Source organism: Glandiceps talaboti, chromosome 9 (assembly GCF_964340395.1).
Source record: "Glandiceps talaboti chromosome 9, keGlaTala1.1, whole genome shotgun sequence".
Taxonomy (NCBI): Eukaryota; Metazoa; Hemichordata; class Enteropneusta; family Spengelidae; genus Glandiceps; species Glandiceps talaboti.
The window spans coordinates 18,843,902-18,867,994 of record NC_135557.1 but is presented as its reverse complement, the minus strand read 5'-3'; the positions used below and the strand labels follow the sequence as shown (position 1 = coordinate 18,867,994).

Below are 24,093 nucleotides of genomic sequence, written 5' to 3'. Positions count from 1 at the left end.
TTTTTTTCTTCCATCACAATCTAAAACATAATGACCCCATCCACAATTTTTAAAACAGCATGACCCCCCCCCCCCCCACTGCCAATTTCAAAAACAGGGTGACCCCCCACCACCAATCCCCCCCCCCACCCGGCCGAAGAAACTGCCCGGTCACGAAGATTGTTAGGAGCAGCACTAAAAAAATTAAAATAATTTAAATAGGTGTTATTCTGCGGACATTATTTCAAAACATTCTGAGACAACTAGCCCTAGCAACCCTGACCATGTCCTTAGCAACAGTGAACTGATGATGTATATTACAAAGATAATAACAGGGATCGGTAGGCAAGTGAGTAGAGATTTAAAAAATAATATATGCAAATATGCCTAGCAACAAAACAGGATGGGTAGGTATGTGAATAAATATTCAAAAAATGTACGCAAGTATGCCAAGCAAAATTTCCACCCCAGCAGGAGATTAATAGGCAAGTGCAAATATGCCTACTAACAATATGACACACCTAGGATTAATAGACTAGTGGATAGTCATTACAATAATGGGCACATATACCTATCAACACAACCATACCCATAACAACAGCCAAATAGCAAATATAAAAACAAAGATGGTTATGCAAGGGGATAAGCATTCAAAAAGTGAATGCTCATATGCCTAGCAACAAGGCCACGCCCATAGCAAAAATTGAATAATGTATATTGCAAAAATAACAACATGGATGAATGTAAAGCAAGTGGATAAACTTTCAAAAAATTGACATGCTTGACCCAGCAACGAGAATACTGCATTTATACAATGGCAGCTATTTTTAAATGTCACTCCAGTAAATGAAAGATCTCGAATTGATGCATGATGAGTTGATCAATGACGCCACATATTAGCTAGGACATGGATTCACTATGATGGATTTTGAGTCAAAATATTGCAACATTAACGCTAAAATGTAGGTTGAACCCAAGTTTTATTAACATGTATCCTGTACGTGAAAATCCCAATCAACCAGGTATAGAAATTTCAATATTAAACATCGAGATCATGGCACCGCACCGTACAGGCTTACATTTTGATCAAATATGAGATCATGTTTACAGAAAACACACACATGTCATCGAGTAATTCGTCGAGAAGAATTCATCAAAATATAGCAACACTAACGCTAAAATGTAGCTTGAACCCAAGTTTTTTATATACAATATCATGCATCCTGTATAATATGTGAATATCCCAGTCCTTTGAAGTTACATAGTTTAAAATCCAATGTTACTTGAACCACTTTTTGATATATATCAGTCCCGATGTGTTGCAGCCAAATTTACACAATAGTGGGTGTCTTTATGGACCAGGTATGGTGACAAATTACTTGCTATCCTGCTTAAGGTAGTTACATAGTATAATATTTGACCCTCCTTTTCTTACAGATAGTTTCACCATAACAAATTTAAATGTCGTTGAAGCACAACTTTTAAGGATGAACTTTGATTTTCTACTATGATTATGTGGTCTTGTTGCTAGGCATGCTTGCATGTATGTTGTGAAGATTTTTTCCCATTCCTACCCATCCATGGTGTTATATCTGAAATATCATTGTTTAACTGTTGCCATGGGTGTGGTTTTGTTGCTAGGCATATCTGCATACATTTTGGAATGTTTATTCAGTTGCCTTTCCTTCACTGGTGTTATATTGGCACTGAACATCATCCCTGCTAATTTGCACCCAAACCAGCCAAGTACTTTTTGGAATTAAGGAGTTTTGACCAAAAAGTCATATTTTTATTCTCCATTTGCATATCACTAATGGGAATCTGGGATCATCTTGTCATGTACACTTCTTAATCGTCACACCTCAAAGAATGTTTCCACCAAATTTTTAGATCAATCTGCCTAGATGTTTTTGAGTTTTTGTACCAAAAATGACATTTTTGATTCAAATTGCACACCTGTGATGTGATCATTTTTACTTTGAATAATTTCCCAAACAGACACAAGTAATGTCTCTACCAAATATACCAAGATAGATAAGTTAAATTCTCATGATGATTTTACCAGTGCAACCTTTTGACATGGTGCCCTCCCAGTCAGCATATTACTTCATTTCTAAATCCTGAAAAAAAACTGTAATTGTAATTTTATTTCCTACTTCTTGGCAAGAACATCAAGTTCTACAATTCAAGGTTACTTTCGGCAACTTTGAGACCCTGTTTTGAATTTTGCGTTGTCAACATCATAAGCGATGGGTGGGGAGAGTTTTACTAATTTAATACAGCAAGGCACAAATTCGACCACAAGAGGTAAAACCAAGGGTGTAAGTCTACATACCCATATTATATATATATATATATATATATATATATATATATATATATATATATATATATATATATATATATATATATATATATATATATATATATAGTTTTGGTAGTACTGGAACTCTTTCTTGGGTGTAACTCGGAGTTTCACGCATATTGCGATCATCAGACACATCGGGACTGATATAGATCATAGATATATATATATATATATATATATATATATATATATATATATATATATATATATATATATATGGGTATGTAGACTTACACTTAGACTTATATATACTGTATATATAAAGCAAAGCTAAACCAATGTAGCTGATAAACATAGTTCAATTACATGATTCATGAGAATGCTTAACGAAATTTACATATTGATTGATATACCATGTAAGGTAGTAGCTCATGACTTCTGAGAACACCTGAACAACAATCGGAATGCTTGATTTTTAGCACAACTGAACTGAAGGTTCAGTAGTGCTATAGGCATGGCAAAGTGTCTGTCTGTCTGTCTGTCTGTGTGTGTGTGTGTGTGTGTGTAAACAACTTAAAGTCAAAAACTGCTGGACTGATTGCTTGATATTTGGTGGGCATATTACTTTTGGTGTCTAGTTGGGAAATTCTTCAAATGAAAATGATTGCATTAGAGATGTGGGTTTTGGGTCAAAAAATGTGATTTTTGATCAAAAATCTTAAACTACAAAACTACTGGGCAGATTGGCATGAAATTTGGTGGGAACATTCTTAGATGTGAGCAAATTAATATTTGTTCACGAACTGATGATTCCCTTAATAATATGCAAATTAGGGCTACAAATGTGTCTTTTTAGTCAAAAACCTATAATTTCAAAACTACCCAGCAGATTGGGCTGAAATATAAGAGGGATGCATATGTTGGTGTATAGATGAAGAAATATTTTAAGCATATAATGATCTCATCAATAATATGCAAACTGGGTTTAAAATGTGAATTTTGGTCAAAAATTTATATCTCAAAAAGCACTTGGTCAATGAGACTGAAACTTGGTGAGATGTTTCTAGAAGTGTTATTAGTAAATGAATATGTTCAGTAGGCCTTATTTCTGTATATTGTTTTGTTCTCGCATCGACGATTCAGATATAAATAATAAAATCTCCAAGATCCTAAGCTTTCGTTATGAAGTAGATAAAACAAAATATATATACATAAAATTTTCACTGAATTTACTCGTCACTATTATTACATTATTACTAAGGTGTGATTGGAGACATCGATACAGAAGATGAATGTACAACACCAGACAGCGAGGCCAAAATATATTGCAACTACACAACATCAGACATACCTATAGTGAGATGGTATAAGGGCGAAAGTGTAAGAGCTGACAGGTTGGTCATTGTTTTAAATCCTAATGGTATGCAAGTCCCACAAGCAGGATTCGATCGACATTCCGTTATTGATGTTGCAAATTTGAAGATTGTTTCAACACAAGTGGCAGACATTGACACCTACTGGTGTGAGATCAGTGGGTTTGGTATCACAACTGAGTCCAAATCTGCTACTCTTACTGTGATAGGTATGTACTATTCTTCTACTAATGATGATTATCTCATTTTAGATGCGCATTCCTAAATTTTGCATACATGATAGTAAGGACTATATAAGGATACAACATACTACAGCTTATAAGTGATAATCAAGGGTTGCAGTGTTCGTTTTGGTCCATATTAGGTTTGTATTAGGAAAGAATGTTTCTGGATGTTTCATTGATTACAAAACATTTACTCAAAAAGACATTAATATAATATTATTCTACTGTGACATATAACATACATGAACTCACAAATATCTTATATCAAGTGTAACCTACTCTATTTTTCACTTTTTGAGTATAAGGTTTAGTTGTTAATAAGTATACATGTGTCAAGTATTGCTCAGTACAAACCTGTAACGGAGGGTTGTATGATGCCACCAGGTGACAGGGTGGGAGAGGACAACCATGCGTGGGGTCTTGCTACGTCAGCAGATTCCATTAAACTATTTCTTGAGTGAACAGAGAAACTTTATTCTCTGCCTGTTATTTGTATTTCCCTCAAGATTTGCCATAGAATGGTTACTCATCCATCCTACATTAAGTAACAACTCTCTACTTCATTCACAGGTACGTTTAGACATATCTATAGACTATAGTGTTTATTGTGTAGCATTTTGAACTAGAACTTGATCGTGTGAATTGCCTCCAAAAGTTAGCGACGCCATGCAGTTCTTACTTGTGTTCTATTTATAGCCGTTACAGGAGTCAACTGATGCATATTGTAGTTTGAGACACTTTGGACTTGTAACTTTAGTGATAGTTTCCAAATGATGATTACGAGTTTCTATTTCATTGTAATGAGTACTTTTAGAGCGTCTATTGTATTTTTGTCAGTTTTGCCAAAATACATTGCCTAGCATACTGACTGTCTGAATCATTGTACTGTTACACTGCCACCTAGAGGCGAGTCAATTACATAAGTTTGGCACCATTACTTGTATCTTAATTTAGCATATCTGTACTTATAAGATGAATCAAGTTTATTTGAGAGATTCATTATGTAAAGTCTATATATTATTTTGTCTATTGTATATTTTATTTTAAGCAGATTCCATTAAACTATTTCTTGAGTGAACGGAGAAACTTTATTCTCTGCCTGTTATTTGTATTTCCCTCAATATTTGCCGTAGAATGGTTATTCATCCATCCTACATTAAGTAACAACTCTCCACTTCATTCACAGAGTTCTCTTTAAACTGGTTACACAAGGTTTAAATACAATGGAATCAATGATGAAAAAAAATTGGCCGAGTCTGCTGACAGGCGCCGGTCACAAGACACTCCGTAAATTTAAATATTAGATGATGTTATGTCTACTACAAGTTGAATGTTGTTGACAATTAAGCTTATGGACAGTGTTTTTGGTAAATTTGTTAGAAAATTGAAATTCGAATTGCCTCAAAATTATTCTAGATCCCTAGTTTATTTCATTCATTATTAAAATTTTCCAGGGTGAAAGCTGTAAGACACTGGAATTATTTATAGCCAACCTCAAAAATCCTTTGTGTGTGTGTGTGTGTGTGTGTGTGTGCGCGCGCGCGCGCGCATTTCATTATATTTCTGAGATTGTGTGTAATTTTCATAACAGTAATTTTTTTTATAAAATAGTGAACTATAGTATAAAAGTACAATATTTTACCAACTTTCTGTGTAAAATGTGTTTTATAGTGAGATATTATATGAAACCACTTACCACTTTATTACATCACTACCAAAATAAAAACTAAAAAGAACAGCGGAGCTATTCTGACCGATAGGTGGCTTGTTTTGTGTAATTGAGAAGAAAAAAAATCACAAAAATTGTGAAATCTCTTGGGAAATAGTAATATTTAATTATGTTTGGGATGCCATAGCTGTCAGACCAGACCTAAACTGTGCCATGCCAGTAGATCTGCCCTATTATGGTGCTGGCATCAGATGTAGGGGCATTTGTGTGGCACTGGTATTGAGGTGTGGAAACTGACATCAATTTAAAAAGACAACTGAAAATATGCCAAAGTTTTGCAGAAACGGATATGTACAATGTGTCTGCTGGAGTTCCGAAGCTACATTTTATTTATTGATGACTGTTGTAACTAATGGATATGCAATATTATCATGCCTGATTGCGCAGCGTATTTTCTTTTCGACAAGGTGTGAAGGAACAATCTAAAGGTTTGTCCCTACAGAAGGCATTCAATTCACATCTGGTTATGTGTCGTTATGTGTTTATCCTGTCTGCCTGGTAGGGTTTGAGGAATTCATATATGGCAAAAAAAAGTATTTAATTTATCGAACCTTATACTATAGTGAAGGAAATTGTGTAGGACTTGTCCCCCTGAACCCTACTTAGAGTGCTCTAACCAGCTCATGGGCTAACATGCCAACTGGTAGATTCCATGAATTTATCCTGATGTGTACCTAAGTCTTTCCTCAAGGCCGTGGTGAGAAGCCAATTCATTTTTTTTAAAAAGCTTATACCATCCAACATAAAACTGTTTTTCCAATCTGTAATGGTAGTATATCGGATGAGAAGAAAGCAACAACACAGAGACCATATGGAAAAGAACAGAAAATATAACTACCTCAACTAGACACTCACACATGGAAAAAAATTAAAAAATAAAATAAAGAATAATTAGCATGTAGAACGTAGTGTAGGCCTCACCGTAGCTAGAATTTGTACAGATGTAATTACCCAAAAATATGCAAATAACTTATTAAAACTAAACGCTACATCAATAATATTTCAAGGACATATTTTAATATTTAATGCATGTTGGTATCTGAAATGAATGTACCAAATTATATTGAATGTAAAGCGTACATCAGTGTTGGTTTCCTACGGTGGCCCACAAATGACACCAAAGCTCTTCCTTTGAAGAAAACTTGTTTTCCAAGAACAAACTATTAATACTTTTAACGAAGTATTTGTTTTACAAGAACTAACTTTAATTCTTGCAACACCTGTGTTTCACACATGACCTTTATGACAAGATAGTTGGAAACATAATGTATCGCTGTCAAAGACAAAAATTGTTGCTATCAACACCAGTGTCAGAGCGTGATCGTCATTTATATTGGATGAAAATTGTATTTCTACTAGGTAATGTAGAAAATGTTCAGATAAATGACCATACACTGTATTCGGTCAGTACAAATCTGACCGTACTTTCCAGGTACTGGCCAGCAAATGTCATGCATTCAAAATCGACTGAAATTTATTTTTACATTCAAATTCAGATCCAATGATGTGAAGTCCGTTACTATGTTTCTTATACATTTCAACAAGTTGTCATCAGGTTATTTCTCTTGGCAATTATGTTTTGTGTACCAGTTATATTTTATTAGCTCCGCTGTCAGCGAAAGCTGAAAGCGTAGCTTTAGGTATAGGTGGGTATTGAGGTATAGAGAGTAGAGTGAATCATAGGTGTCCGTCAAACTTTTATATTTTCACTATCTACTCCGGAAGTGACAGTCGGAATTCTTCGATATTTGGTGTGCATGTTCCCTGGGGGGGAGGCTATTCAGATTTGTTCATGCCAAGTTGATCTGTGCCATTTTCAATTTTTTATGATTTTTTTTCCCAAAATGACATTTTCATCAACTCCTCATAAACTTCAATTCAGATTGCTTTGATATGTGGTGTGTTGATGCACAGAGGGTAGCTTACTTAGATTTGTTAATTTCAAGTCAGCACGTCTTCTCTTCTATTTTTCATGATTTTTTTTTTTGAAATTTGAAAAAAAAATGAATATGTTAGTGAGTATAATGACCGACGCCATATTGGAAATCAGTCCGCGAGACTTTAGGTAAAGTGCAACTTTTCAAAAGACACTTATATTGACGTCAAACAAGCAATGTAATATGTGCTATAGTCTTAATTCTACGCATTGTGCGCCCAAATGACAAATATTTGTTCGAAAAAGGGTTGTAAACTTCAAATCCAATTCTCCATCCACCCCTCCTACAGAATGGTTCATTCCAGTATATGCACCTCATCATGATCAAATTTGAATGCCTGAACTGAAGTGTATAGGCCGATTTTTGACAGAGTCAGTCGTCAATAAAAACGATAATACTCTTTCTAAAATTACCACATTTTGAAAGGGAAAGTATTTTGTGGTTCATTTATGGAGTTTTGTTTTTGTACGATCAATATTGGTGGCAAAATTACAGCGTCAAAATTGCCGATGTGGTAGTTCCGTACGGCGACAATCTCAAGTACCCGGATGCACGAGGGACTAACCCGGAAGCAAGTCGTTGCCAGCCATACGTTACAGTGTTAACATCGTCCGAGAAATCGCTGCGTTCAGAATGTCATTATTCACAGAATTGTTATTTTCGAGTGAAAACCCGTCTTGAATTGTATAACTCTAACAAATGAAGACATGTCAAGTTATATTTTGAAAGTTGTATCGCTAGTTTGAGACGATTTGCTCACGTACTATCGAGGCTTGGACCTTACTCCAGTTCAGCGGGAAGTTTAGCCAGTCCGATAATTCTTTCTGGTTTAGTTTACAACACTTTTGATCACACAGATTTTGTTTTTGTGATGAAAAGAAATTTAAAAAAAGATCACGTCAACCATTTCGTTGTGTTTTCTTTATGAAAGGTAATCGAACATGAACGAGTGTTACCACTGTCACGTATGGCTTAGTCCTGCTTGCATGCGGAGTAATCCGGGACTCGATTCTGACAATTGTCCCTCCTTCCTCCGTGTTTAGAGTCAAGTCAGTAATACAGACTCGTGCACCGTCATGTAAGCAGGACTACGTATGGCTAAGAATGACTCTCTTCCGGGTACTTGGGATTGTCGCCGTACGGAAACTAAGATGGCGATTAATACATTTCTTCCCTATATATATCTACTACAACTAGTACAAGTTGAATGTTGTTGACTTGGTAAATTTGTTAGAAAATTGAAATTCAAATTGCCTCAAAATTATTTTAGATCCCTAGTTTATTTCATTCATCATTAACATTTTCCAGGGTTAAAGCTGTAAGACACTGGAATTATTTATAGCCAACCTCAAAATCTTCTTCTTCTTTTTTCTTTTTCTTGTGTGCATTTCCCAGTCATTTTTTTCAGAGATTTTGTGCAATTTTTCATAACAGTAGATTTTTGTTATAAAATGGTGACTATGGTATAAAAGTACAATACATTACCAACTTCTGTGTAAAATGTGTTTTATAGTGAGACATCATATGAAACCAGTAACCACTTTATTACATCGCTAAAACAAAACTGCAGAGTGAAGAACTGAACCACTTCTACATGTCACCAAAGTAAAAAAAAAAATTTAAAAAAAAAATAGCGGAGCTATTCTGACCGATAGGTCGCTTGTTGGTTTGTTTAATTGCCACACAATTAAGGAAGGTGATATGTAAGATTAAAAGTTAATCAAACATGATTTATTTACAAAATATATATATTATAATCTTAGCAATTGTAAGTCGCTCGTAGTGTGGCTAAAAACTGAATGTCTTTATTTCCAAGTATAACAAACTAATAGCTAGAGTTTACAGGAAGTGAATAACAATTAATATTGGTATAAGGGATATGTGGTTGTGTCCATAGATATGTACAACATCTTTTTATGAAAAGTATTATTGATATTTATGACAACATTCTTAAAGTGACCTTTGATGTCCACGACGTTGCTTGGGGGTGGGGTTGGGGGTGGGTGGGCGCAGAGAGTAAACTTGAATACAAACATAAGTATAATTATGGTATAGCTATTTCTGGATAAGTATTGGAATTTCCTATATTGTATGCATCAGTGTGAAATAATATCGTCTAAAATAGTAAGTCTTGCATTCAAGGTATACAGCAAGGTATGTAATCAAGTAAGTAAAAGAATTAATTCAGATAACAGGAGTCAGAAAATAGGTAGGCTAGTCGGGTCTTACCCCTGGAAGGAATAGATAATAGTAGATGTCTTGGATGCAAATTAAAGTCTAATAATTATAGTTCTCCCCATCCCTCTCTCAAATACACTATCTTTGCAGAAAGAAAGCAAATCAACAGAAATATATATATATGCCATGAGGGCTATAGCACCTGTTTATTACACCCGAGGGACTGTGAGTTACCAGAATCACATGAGGTCTGATCACATGCTATTTCACAAGGCCGAAGGCCGAGGGAAATAGCTTGTAATTCTGGTAGCTCACAGTCATGAGGGGGCAATAAACGAGTGCTATAGCCCAAATATAGGCCAGGCAATATGTGTTTTATAATATACCTCATGAAAATCTTGCCTCTTCTCTTGAGGTTGGCAGACGACATAGTTCTTTTGACCTGCTGTCAAGGTGCGGTGGTCACGTGACCATGTAATAGTTGATGGAACTATTTCCCTAGGGAAATAGTCTATTTTCCTATCATGTGACTGATTCTAGCGAATCATGGCACAGCATTATCACTAGGTATATTATAAATATATGTATATATACAATGCTATACAACATAGTCTTTAAGTAAGTCTTTCTGCAGTGATGTAATAAAATGGCATCTCGTAGTTCCTTTTTTGGTGTTGTGTTTTATTACATTCCATATGGTCGCATCTGTGTAAGTCATTGATTGTTTTCCACGATGTGTTTTAACAGAAGGTACACATAAATTACCTTTGGCTTTTTCACAATGTAACACCTTGCAGTAATCAGAAATAGAATGTGGTAAATTGTCGTGTAACAAATCATAGACAAAAGTACTCACTACTTATGTAATTTGTAATTTATACACATCCAGCATTTCCATACCATATCAATCAAATCACTGCTAACAACCATTTAGTGAATGAATTGTTGTCAGTCATGATGTGAAAAGAGGACTGGGTTTCACAGGAGTAAAACAGTAACAATTGGGTAAGACATTAGGATTAATGTAGAGATGTTAACTTCAGACTCTCTTACAGTCCTCAGAGCTTCGCATTACTGAATTTGGTTTGCTAGACTTTTCAAAAAAGTAGTAGTAGGCTTTAAAAACAGTTACCATACCAACGACCTTCCAAGTAATTATACCAGAATACTTTTCATTATAAATCACAATATCTTTGGAATTGGGAGAGCTGTTGCAAAATTGTATACCTATACACTTTCAATATAGATCTATATTTTGAGCATGTGACCTTGTTGACATGATTGCAGATCAAGGCCAAATGAATACATTTCAGACTAATCTGCCAAGCAGTTTTGAGTATAAACGCACATCTTTGGTGGCATCATTTCCAATTTTATGCCCTTTGTAATATTCTCTGTAAGTTTACACACACACACACACACACGCACGCACGCACGCACACATTTCACCATGTCTATAGCACTACTGAACCACACTTAGTTGGGCTAAAATGAATATGCACGTGTTTTGTCATAGATGCACCAGCTGATGCCACAGTTCAATTGCAGTCTCCTATTGATGAAAGTACAGAGAAGCAATCTGAAGTAACGACCATGACGTGTTCAACATCAGACACAGAGGTTACTCACTACCTATGGAGGAAAAATGGGGAATCCATCGATACCAATCCTAGTAGTATAACTCTTTCAGAGTCTGGGAAGATCCTTACTATTCTCAACACGACAAAAGAAGATAGTGGAAATTACTTGTGTACAGCTGTCAACTGTGCTGGAGAGTTTACAAGTGATGCAAAGAAACTAGTTGTGAATTGTATGTAATGTTTTCACTTGAATTATCTATATACAATACATACAAATTAATAATTTGGACCGTGAAACAAGAAATTGATGACAGAGATTAAACATTCATGATTTCATCCCCTACATTATCAGATGGGCTTTCTTAAGACACTGACCGTTGGCTCTTAGCATAGCCTTTCAGATCAAACACAAATTATCTCAATCTCTGGGATAGTGCTTATTTACCAATACTGTTTATAAATATTAAGCTTTTAGTAGTCATGAATATACAGTGTACATCTAATGAATAAACATGTCAAACTATGGAGCTACGGACATCTAGACATGTGACTTAATGTTTCTGACATTTCTGTAAGTGGTTTAAAATGGGATTTGCTTTATAACAATTCTGGATCTATTTGTGGGTTTTATTTTTGTAGCAAATGTGATGCATTTTACAAACAAATGTTCACATTTTGTACAGAAAACTATAAATCAACATTCTGCTTGTTAGTCTATGGACGAAGTTTAATCTTAACTTCTCTATTATTCTCTTTATAGACGCGTGCCGTGTTCAGATTAAGGTATATGCAAAATCGACAAATTGGAAAGATGAAGACATAACTATCGAGGTTACTAATGACTGCTTCCCAAGTGGAAATATTACATGGGAAAATAGTCGTGGAAAAATTGATAGCACAGACCCTGTTTTGAAGATAAAAGCAGAAAAGAACTATAGGAAGGTATCTTGTACTGCTTGCAACACATTGGGATGCAATACTGCAAGCGAATCAATAAATATATTAAGTAAGTATAAATTGTACATTTCGCCATGAATGAATTTCATCATCCAATGTCTCTAATATACATATTAATTATCAATCTTCATGCGTCCATGGATATTTATCTCGGACACCAACAATTCAATTTGAACCATAATATCACACATTGAAAGGTACGCATGCATGTCACCTTATTTTATAACCTCATTTTCGATAATTGATAAAAACGGCAGACGCATTTATTGTAAAATTGCACATTTTAGCGCAACTGGAGTGAGGTTCAGTAACGCTATAGGCATGATAAAGCCATCTGTCTGTCTGTCTGTTTGCCTATCTGTAAACAACCAAACTAAAAATAAACCCGCATGAGTGATTGCAAAATTTTCACTTAATAGGTGTGTGATTTGGATCAGAAAATGTAATTCTTGGTCAAAAACATGCATATATGTATGTACCGTGGTTTTGAACCCCCTTGTCGATTCATGTAGACTTTTGAGTCTTGATTTTTAAAGCATTATGTAGAGTTTTGACCCACCTCTTTCAATGTATGTACAACTTTTGACCCCATATTTTGAATGTATCTAGCTTTCTGTCCACAGTGATTCACGCGTAGTTGATGGTAGGTTTTATCTGGAGTTTTTCAGTTGCTGTGTCTCATGAGATTGTCCATTAAAGTGATTTGGTACTGGTTCATATTTATTGTTTTTGTGATAGGTGATTCTGCATTCTTGTGTATAGTGTATCTCCAGTTTCTCCTACATAGACTATTTTTTTTCACAATGTGACCAATGTATTGCATACAGCTGATTTGCAATTGATATGGTGTATTATTTTATAATGCTGTGCATTTGGACCTTGAAATGTGTCTGTCTTTGCTATGTAGGGGCAGATGGCGCATCGTTGTTTGTTATCACATGGTCTTGATCATGTTGGTTCTATATGAACGTTCTGTGATGCTTGCCATGTACGAGTTGTGATATGATATAGCTTCCTTTTCTCCAGGCTACCATGGGTGAATTTCTGAATACCTTTTTGCAACTTTGTGATTTATGTAGTGTGCACATGTTGTTTATGAGTATCTTTGGTATATCCTGGAGTGAGATGCTATGCTATATGTGATAGGGAAGATGACACAATCTTTGTTTCTGTTTGGTCTGCTGTCGCCTGTCGGATGTATTAGATTTCCTCGGTCAAGTTTGTCTACTTTCTTTATCTGTGCATTGATGTGGGTTTCTCTGTATCCTCGTATTTTCGGGATAACAGCTAAAGTGCATGGTACTGCTTTCTTGACATTGATGGGATGGTCAGACTTGGCATGGAGATACTGAAATTTGTCTGTTGGTTTGGTGTATACTCCGTGGCTATGTGTCCGTCTATTATGTGTATTTTGACATTGAGGAACTCTATACTGCTCTTTGAGTGGCGCATTTCAACTTTGATATGTGATGTATGGTATTAGCTAGCCTGTGGTATAGTAAAAGTGCTTCTGCTCCATGTTTCCAGAGTCCCCAAATGTCATCTATGTATCTCCATTGTACTAGTGGTTTATGTTAATTTTTCTACTGTAATTCATCTTCCCATGTACCCATGTATGTGCATGCAAAGTTTCTGCCCAATTTGGGACCAGTTGGCATTGCTGTTCCCTCTGTTTGCATATATTGTTTGTCGTTTAAGGTGAAGTTATTGATGTCTAGAACTAGTTCAATCATCTGAACGACTTCATTTGTTGGTGGGTTTTTAGTAGCTCTCTCATTTAGTGCTTTTTCACAAGCTTGAATTCCCGCTTCTCTCAGAACGCTTGGATATAGAGCTTTTATGTCCATACAGTACATAGTATTGGGTGTTAACAGTTGTGGTATTTCTTGGCTTATTCTTTGTATAAAATGTTGTGTGTCTCTGATATATGTAGGTTGATTTTTTACATGGTCGTTCAATTGGTCTTCTGCAAACTCTGCAATGCCTTCAGTTCGATGTCCCCTTCCACTTATTATGGTGCGCATTGGGTGTCCTTCTCTATGCATTTTGGGATTTCCTGATACTTTTCCTGGATTTGAATTTTTTTGGTTTCACGTATGTTTTTTGTTCCTTTGTAATGTGTCCTTCCTTATACATTTTGCCCAGTAAGCTGTTGACTTTCCTTTCGATAATTTTCCATGTGTCCTGTATGTGTTTGGTTGTCCTGAAGTTCTTGCTCTATAGAGTTGATGTATTCTTCTGTGTCCATTATTACTACTATACTGTGGATCCTTTGTCAGCTGGTCTGATGATTATGGTGTCATCGTTCATTAACTCACGGAATGCTTTATGTTCTTCAGCTGTTAGATTACTCTAGGGATTCTTCTTCAGGCCTTTGATAATGTAATTTTTTACCTCTTCCAAGTATATTTCTAACTAAATGTCTCTTCAGATAAGTAGTTGTGCATCTGACTTTTTCTTGAATTTGTCTGTCTGGCTTGTTATCTTATCTTGTGGGTCTTCTGTGTAGAATATCTCCTGCCATCTCATTTTTCTTTCCCAATCTTTTATCTGTATTAGTAGTTTAGTCAGGTTTTTTTTATTTTCCCACTGGAACTTACTTCAATCCCTTTCATAGTAATTATTCTTGAGATGCTGTGAGTTTTTTAGCACAACTGAACTGATGTTCAGTAGTGCTATAGGGATCGCCCGGCGTCTGTCTGTCTGTCTGTCTCTGTGTGTGTGTGTGTGTGTGTGTGTGTGTGTGTGTAAACAACTTAAAGTAAAAAACCGCTGAACCGATTGCCATGATATTTGGCGGGTCGATTACTTTGGGTGTCTAGTTGGGAAATTGTTCAAATCAAAATGATCGCATCACAGGTGTGTGATTTGGGTCAAAAAATGTGATTTGTGGTCAAAAAACTTAAACTCAGAAACTACAGGGCAGATTGGTGTGAAATTTGGTGGGAACATTTTTAAGGGGGTGTAAAGTAAGATTTGTTCATGACGGGATGATTCCATCAGTGATATGCAAATTAGGGCTAAAAATGTGTCTTTTTGGTTAAAAATCTATAATTCTAAAACTACCGAGCAGATTGGGCTGAAATTTAATGGGAATGTATCTTGGGATGTATGGACAAGGAAATGTTAAGCATACAATGATTCCATGAGTGATATGCAAATTAGGTGTAAAAATGTTCATTTTTGGTCAAAAACTTATATCTCAAAAAGTACTTAAGTCACCGAGTCTGAAACTTGGTGAGATGTTTCTGAAAGTGTTATTCTGCAGATTTTCTTCAAAACATTTTTGACAAAATTGGCCCCAACGACCATGCCCTTGGTAACAACCAAATGGCAGTATATTTTGGTCAAATAACAACATCATCTGGTAGGCAAGTGAGTAAACATTCAAAAAATGTATGAAAATACCCTAGCAACAAGACCACGCCCATAGCAACAGCCAAATAATCACGTATATTGCAAAGATAACAGGAAAAGAAAGAAAAATGAATAAACATTCAAAAAATGTATGCAAATATGCCCAGCAACAAGACCACGCCCATAGCAACAGCCAAACGGTCGTGCATTTCACAAAGATAACTACAGGGCTTAATAGACAATTGAATAAACATTCAAAAAATGTATGTAAATTTGCCTAGCAACAAGACCACGCCCATAGCAACAGCCAAATAATCACGTATATTGCAAAGATAACAGGAAAAGAAAGAAAAATGAATAAACATTCAAAAAATGTATGCAAATATGCCCAGCAACAAGACCACGCCCATAGCAACAGCCAAATGATCACATATATAGCAAAGATAACAACGGGGATTAATAGACAGTTGAATAAACATTCAAAAAATGTATGTAAATACGTCTAACAACATGACCACGCCCATAGCAACAGCCAAATGATAGCATATATCGTAAAGATAGCAACATGGTTGGATAGGCAACTGGATAGTCATTCAACAAATGACCACTTATTGTTAGCATAGACTACCATATGGATAAACATTTTAAGAAACTGTACAGTTGTGCTACAACGCCATTGGCGGTATTTTTCTCTGAGAAATTGAAAACTGTTTGTTGTTTCTCTGTTGATTGTTTGTTGCAGATGTTGCTATTAGTGGTAGTGTAGTTTCTGGTAGTTTGGTCTTTATATAGTTTATCGAATGTGGTTGCTTCCCGTTCCTCCAGTTTATTGAAAATGTGTTCTGCATGTTGGTCTGCTGATTTGATCCAATTGTATACTGCAGTGTGATTTTCCCATCGATAGAGCTCATCGTTTACATATTTGTGGTATACTGGTATTTTTTATGTTCTCTCCCATTGTTTCATGTGTTGTTTTCACCAGTTCTCTTGATGCATTTCTAAGTATTTGTACCACTTTTTCGTTTTGTAACCCGTCTGTTGGTGTGTCAAGTTCCCATGTCAAGTTGAAACCTTTTGGAATGAGCTTTTTTTTAGTTAAACTTTCAAAGAAATAAAGATGATTTTGGTACCTTGCCACTTTCTTGATGTTTCTACTCAACATTCTTATGAGTTGTGTTGTGGTATGTTCTTCATATGTGATCATGTCGCTGGAGTTCTGTATGTTCATAACTGACATTATACCAATGAGTAGTGTAACTTTCTTGTACCAGTTGCATAACATCCTGCTGCTTCCAACTTTCTGGGTGTATGCTTCCGATCCCCTGGTTTTCCGAATGTATGGGAGTAATCAACTTTACACTGAGGTTCTATATATAAATAATATTGTAAATCATACAGTTATGTTCCAAAGAATAAGGATGTTAGAAGTTGTTACTCCAAATCATCAGTAACTGATACAATAAAAAATCATTGAACTGATAAGGTTCAGTAGTGCAAAAGGCATGGCAAAGTGTGTGTCTGTCTGTGTGGATATGTGTGTGTGTGTGTGTGTGTGTGTGTGTGTGTGTGTGTGTAAACAACTGAAAGTTAAAAATCGCTGGACCAATTGCCATGATATTTGGTAGGTGTCTATTTTGGAAATTGTTCAAATCATCTTACCACCGATGTCTGATTGGGTAAAAAAATATGATTTTTGGTCAAAAAATTTGGTGGAAACATTCTTAAGGGTGTTAAGATTAAAAATAGTTCACAACATGATGATCCCATCAGTGATATGCAAATTAGGGCTGAAAGGCAAAAATCTTTCATTTCAAAAATACTGAGCAGGTTGGGCTGAAATTTAAAGGGAATGCACGTGGGGTGTCTATATGAAGATACATTGAGCATATAACGATTTCATCAGTGATATGTAAATTAGGTGTAAACAAATATAAATTTTGGTCAAAAACTTATATCTCAAAAAGTACTTGGTCAATGAGACTGAAACTTGGTTAAATGTTTCTAAAAGTGTTATTCTGCAGATTTTCTTCAAACTTTTTGACACAATTGGCCCTAGCAGCCATGACCATGTCCTTAGCAACAAACAAATGGCAGTATATTTTGGGTAAATAATAACATCATCTGGTAGGCAAGTGAGGAAACATTCAAATAATGTATGCAGATATCCCTAGCAACTATGACCACGCCCATAGCAACAGCCAACGGTGGTGTATTTCACAAAGATAACAGGGATTCATGTGAAGTGAACAAACATTCAAAAATGTATGTAAATGTGCCTAACAACCATACCCATAGCAACAGCTAAATGATCATATATATTGCAAATATAACATCAGGGATTCATACAGAAGGGAATGAACATTCAACAATTTTTTGTAAATATGTCTAGCAACATGACCACACCCTTAGCAACTGGCAAAAAACAGGGTTGGATATAGGCAACTGGATTATCATTCACCAAATGAACACCTATGTATACGTAGCATGGATCAGTAAGTGGGTAAACATTTTTAAAAACTGTACAGTTGTGCTACAACGCCATTGGCGCAATTTCTTTTCTGGAAATTGATGAGATGTATTTGTAAGAATAATTTCATATATATGCGACAAGACGTACACCAACTACCATATTCCCTAAGATTTTTTTGCAAGTGATATTTCTTTTACAGAGTTTGAATACTAGTTACGAAAATAATCTAAAGAATGTCTTAGTAAAGAAATTCAAACCATCAATGTCTGAGTACAGAGCAATGATGTTATACATAGTTGCTACAATGGCCTACAAATGAAATACTTTTTGTAAATTGATTCTCATCATCAGGTCTGGGCATCCCACCATTGACGAGTTGCCTCCACACCTCTTTGTTCTGCATCATGTTTGGGAGCTTCTTTGTCTTATGCCAGTGTCTGCTTCCAGTTGCTCAATGTACATTTTTGCTGGGTGGCCTCTTCTTTGGCCATGATTAGGTTGCCAGAAGAGGAGGTTTGCAATTTCTTGTTTGCTTCGGTAGCAGTGGCCAGCAAATCTAAGTCTTCTCTCATAGGGTGTCAGATATTAAGGGTAGGTATCCATATAGTTGAGCATTTGTGAAGTGTTGCCACCAGTTGATATTTAGTGCTGCTCTTAGGAGTGGTGTGTAGCATCCATTTAGACTTGTTTCTAGAGTTTTTGTTAGAGTCCAGCTCTCTGCCCCATATAGTAGAATGCTTTCAACAGTAGCTCTGAAAAACTGGATTTTGAGATTTCTTGGGAGGTCTGATTTCCAGATGTTGTCCATTTTAGATAGTGCAGACCAGGCTTTCACTTTCCTGATTTCCATGTCTTTTGGTGTTGCGTCTATCCATGTACCTAGATATTGAAAGTCGTTTTGTCTCTTGATGTTGTGTGCTTTGAGACTGTTTATGGTGCCACGCTGGGTATAACTTACAGATTCTGTTTTATCTTCATTTATATGAAGTTGAACTTTAATGGCAGCAGATTCAACTTGTTGGAGGAAGGTTTGTACCTCTTCAATGGTATCTGATAGAAGTGCAATGTCATCTGCAAAGTCTGTATCTGTGAGGTAGGTGGCACGGTAGCGAGTGCTTCTTCGTGCAGAGATTGTTAGCCCCAGGTGTTCATAATTATTGGTGGCATTTCGCATTGCATGATCCAGGGCAATGATGAAGAGATAGGGAGCCAGAGTGTCACAGTCTCCTTGTAAGACTCCAGTATGTATGTTGAAAAACTCTGTTTCACCTTCTTGGGAAATGACTTTGGCTTCTGTATTTTGGTAGAGAGTCCTAATTACATGACTTATCTTGTCAGGGATTCCATAGGCTTTCAACTATTATCTATTTTGGCGGAATCCGTTTTGGTTGTTTCTCAGTATAGGCTCTATGTGTGGTATGTGTCTGTTGAGGAGCATTTTATTGTAGAGTTTTGCTGCAGTAGATGTTAAGCTAATTCCTTGGTAATTTTTGGGGTAAGTAAGATCTCCTGTCTTTGGTATAGGTGTAATGGCATCTTTTGTCCAGCTTGATGGTGGTGTTTCTCCATCAAACTTTGTTGCAGACTGTGAGCAATTGATTGTTCATAGCTGTACTTTTCCAGACTTCTGGTGGTATATTGTCTAGACCAGTGGCTTTATTATTGGTGAGAGAGTTTAAGGCGGTATTCAATTTTTCTCTGGTAAATGGTCCCTCTTCAATTGGTAATAAGCCATTAACAACTTGTTGACTCTATATTGTCTGGGTGGATGTACCTCCTAGCAGATTATCAAAGTGGTCTTGCCATTTCTTTAGTCTTTCATCAGGGTTGTTGCCATTTAATCTTCCTTTTATTGTTGGTTTTCTGTTACTAATTTCATTAAATGTTGTCAATGCTAGTTTTGCCTGTTTATGGGATGCACAATTTTGAATTAGGTTAATTTTCTCTGATATATACTTCTCTTGGTAATTTTGGTAGGCGTCTTGTAGGTCTAGTTGTGCCTTGTTTATAGCATTTTATTTGTATTGTGATGAGTGGGATCATTTGCTGCTTTGCTGCTAGCTTTCTTAAGTGTTACTCTCTTTTGGTAATTTCCAGGATACCTTTCTTTTGTTTCTCTCCAGTCTTGGTAATATTATGTATTTCTGCTGCCATCTGATTTGATGTTACTATAGAATGGTTTGATCTCCATCAAGGGAGTTCAGTATTTCAAATCTGTTTTGGATTTCTGTGACATTGTTTCTAATGTCATCACACCTCAGTCTGCTCCAGTCAAGTTTCATGGTAGGCTTTGGTGTTTTGTTTACCCTTAGACTGAGTCTTATGTTAGTTGTTACCATGCGATGGTAAGAGTTGTGTGGAAGATTGACGTTATATGCTTCACAGTTTGCGACATTATTTTTCCATTTTCTGTTTATGAGCATGTAATCAAGTTGAGCTTTGTATCCAGTAGGATAGGTATAGGTGCAAAGCTTACTTGGTCTTTTTTGATAAATGGTGTTTAGTGCTAGAAGGTTGCATTCTTGCAATAGGTCTACAAGGTATTGGCCATTTCTGTTCATCTCTTGATGATATGTATGTCCCTTAAAATTATTTGAGCCAATTTTTGCATTCATGTCTCCACATATAAGCTGTCAGTATATTATGTGCTGGCATTGTCCTTGTGATGTCACTTAAAGTCCAATAAATTCTTCTGCAATTACGGATTTCTCAGAGTTGGTAGGGCTGTAACAAGTAAGAATGGTGGTTTATAGATTCAACTTTATTAAGTGCTTTACTGGTTTTTGGACTTATGAGAATTCCTACACCTCCAACTGTGCTATTTGTTGATTTTTTCTCTGCAGAGCTAGAGATAAACTGCCAGCCTTTTCCCATATTGGTGTATTTAATGTGGAGTTCAGGGTGGTAAATGCGATGTTCTTGTATGCTGATGGCCTCAATCTTTAGTTCAACTGCACGAGCTGTTAATTCACTGAGATTGTTGTAATATGCTGTTCGGATGTCAAAGGTGGCAATTTTTGTGGTTGTCTTGCAATTTAGGAACGAGATTTTTCTAGTGGCATGCTTTTCGCCAACACCAGCCAGGTCACTCACTTGAGGATGCACCCCTTGTTTACCCACACGACAGATGATGCGGTATGAAAGATGAGTTAGTGTACTTGTCATGGTTGTCTGTCAATTGCTAAGTAAGTCTAGAGGGCGCAACTCCTGAAAGACTGTGGATGGCCGTTGGCCTCTATGAGGCTCATCCGCCTTTCAAATTGATTCGAGACATTAAGCTGTAACGGCGATATTCTATATCCCATCCAAGTTAAGGATGAGTAACTTCATTTGTATAAAAGCTGAGAGGACCCTCTTTATTTTATTAATACAATTTTCAGCAGGTGTATTATACATTTTTAATGAACTTTATTACAAATATCGACAATTTACTACAAATGTTGGCAACTTTATCACATGTCGGTTGTACAACACACACACGGCGCACGCACGTACATATGTAGTGTACAACCAACATTTGAAATAATTGCCGATATTTGAATTGACACCGAAATCGAAATTTGTAATAAAAATCAAATGTTTCATGTATTAATACGGATATTGTAAATAATTCAGGAATTTATAATAATGTCTAAGAAGGCCAGATGTAATAAAATTGCTGATATTTGTTATGAATGCCATTAAAAATTGTTATAAACTGTATGTATGTATATGTGTGCATGTATGTATACATGCATGTCTTTCTGTATGTCTGTCTGTCTGTCTGTTTATCTATGTATGCATGCATGCATGCATGCATGCATGAATGAATGTGTGTGTGTGTGTGTGTGTGTGTATGAGGGAGTGCAAGAATAAATGAGTGAATAATCGAATGAGTGAGTGAATGAATGAAAGAACCAACCAAATAACAAATGAATAAATGAATGTACACAGAGCTATTTATGTCCTATATTTCCACAGTGTGTTGATATGAATATAATTCAATCAAACAATTAATCATCTTTTGATGAGTCAATTGAGCAATGTGTCCGCCAATGTTTAAAAAACTCATTAATTCCTTCATTGCTTCATTCATTTTTTTATTTACAAAGGTACTGACCGAGTGATCGATTCATTAATAGATGATTTGGTCAGATGTTGGGTTGGTAATCGAGGGGTGAAAACATACTGATGGGTGGATATGTAGGTAGATAAGTAGACTGGTGATTGATTGAATGATTGGATGGTATGTCGACTGATAAATCGATTGATAATGGATTGAGCACTCAAAGAGCTTAGTGGCTCAAGAATGAAATAATTGATTCTAGGAAACCTGTAATGATATTTTATCTCCCTTCAAATTTAAGATGAGTAACTCCATTTCTATGAATGCCGAGAGGCAGCTCCTTAATTGTTTTAATTACATAATCGGCAGGTTTATTACACATTTTTAAATTAGATTTGTTGCAAATATTGGCAGTTTTTATTACAACTGTCGTTGAAAGAATGTATTACAAATGTCCACAATTTTATTACAAATGTCAGATGTACAGTATCCCCAACCACCCATTTTCCTACCTAAACAGAGATGGGTTGAAAATCAGCTGTGATATCACATGTCAGTAATTTTCACCCTCCGAATACCATGCATCCAGATCATAGTAAAAGAAGCATCCTCATGTTTTTTTTATGGACGTTTCTCTTACAGACATTACACTTGTGGGCTTTATTCTGGTCATGGTGTTCATTGTAGTCGGCATATCTGTGGTGATAATAGTAATATGCGTAGTAAAATCATGGAAGAAAAAGAAAGATCGTAATAGAGGTAAGTAATATTTAGAAGCAAATTATAAGGTATAATTTTGTGGTTTTAATTTTTTTTGTTATTTGTAATCAAACACCGATAGTTTCCAATAAAATACACGTAATTCTGCGTTTTAAGAACACAATAGTTTGGAGAAAATAAAACTAGTAAATCATTTGATTAGAGGAAGAAAACAAAAAAATGTAGAGGACAATTTAATCACAAATTCACATGAACATGGCAATTAGTTGTATATGGTGATGGAATGATACATTAAAAAAGTTAAAGAGAGGGTGTAGTAAATGTAACTATGTAACATAAAAATAATATATATTGCTATATAACCTAGTATCAGAAAATGTTTTCCTTCGAACATGTTTGCTGCTTCGAAAAAAACCCAACACATTCGCTGCTCGTGGAAAACAACTATTTGGTTGTCTATTGAAACATATTGATGGTACAAAAATCACCCAAAAAAACATTTACTGGACTGCAAATAGTATTGCTTTGCCAGGAAAATGGATTGTTAAACCCATAGTAATTGAAGATAATTCGAAGAAACACCAATCGATCCACCATGTCAGAACATCATATTAAATTGTGGGCAATTATTGATGATGCATCACTCAATCATAACAAATAATTATTTATAACTGTACATGGCCATGCATTGATATATATCCACCAAGTTAAACTACAACAAAAATATCGAAAAAAGACGATTGTGTAAATGACTCATCACCTTAAGAAACTTCACGTGTGTATAACATATACAATGTTTACAATCAATCATGTATAAGTCAAAATTGCATAATATTTTATAGATTACCATCAATATGCATATATGATCTATGTTATTCGAATGTTGTCTTTTTGAGATATCCCATAATTGCCAAAATTAATACGTAAAGCGAAGTGATCATTGCTATGCATTCACTTTACAAAATACCCAATTTATCCACCCTCATTAACCTTTTGTCGAAGTGTTGTATATAAAAAAAACATGCTCCCTTTGACTTTTACCATTCTGACGAAGGAGTCACCATTGGTGAAATAAGTCAAAGGTAACACTTTGTCTCATGCTAGACTGTTTGTTCACGTAAATTTTGGTTATTTAACTGCATAACAAGATGGCCAGGCGAATATACTACTAACACAATCTGATTAAAATCCGATGTAGATGTTGACTAATCGTTCATTGTTATTTTACTTTGGTAT

At 35.6% G+C, this 24,093-nt stretch overlaps 1 protein-coding gene across 3 annotated transcripts in view; it reads left to right on the top strand.

The window, feature by feature from the left end:
- LOC144440065 (neural cell adhesion molecule 2-like) overlaps window positions 1–24,093 on the top strand; it is a 43,349-nt gene that overhangs the window by 3,401 nt on the left and 15,855 nt on the right. For all 3 annotated transcript variants that reach the window (XM_078129309.1, XM_078129308.1, XM_078129310.1), the window contains exons 2-5: window positions 3,549–3,869; window positions 11,245–11,538; window positions 12,069–12,314; window positions 22,780–22,896. In XM_078129309.1, the coding sequence (XP_077985435.1) occupies window positions 3,549–3,869; window positions 11,245–11,538; window positions 12,069–12,314; window positions 22,780–22,896 (978 nt within the window). The remainder of the gene's footprint in view (window positions 1–3,548; window positions 3,870–11,244; window positions 11,539–12,068; window positions 12,315–22,779; window positions 22,897–24,093) is intronic.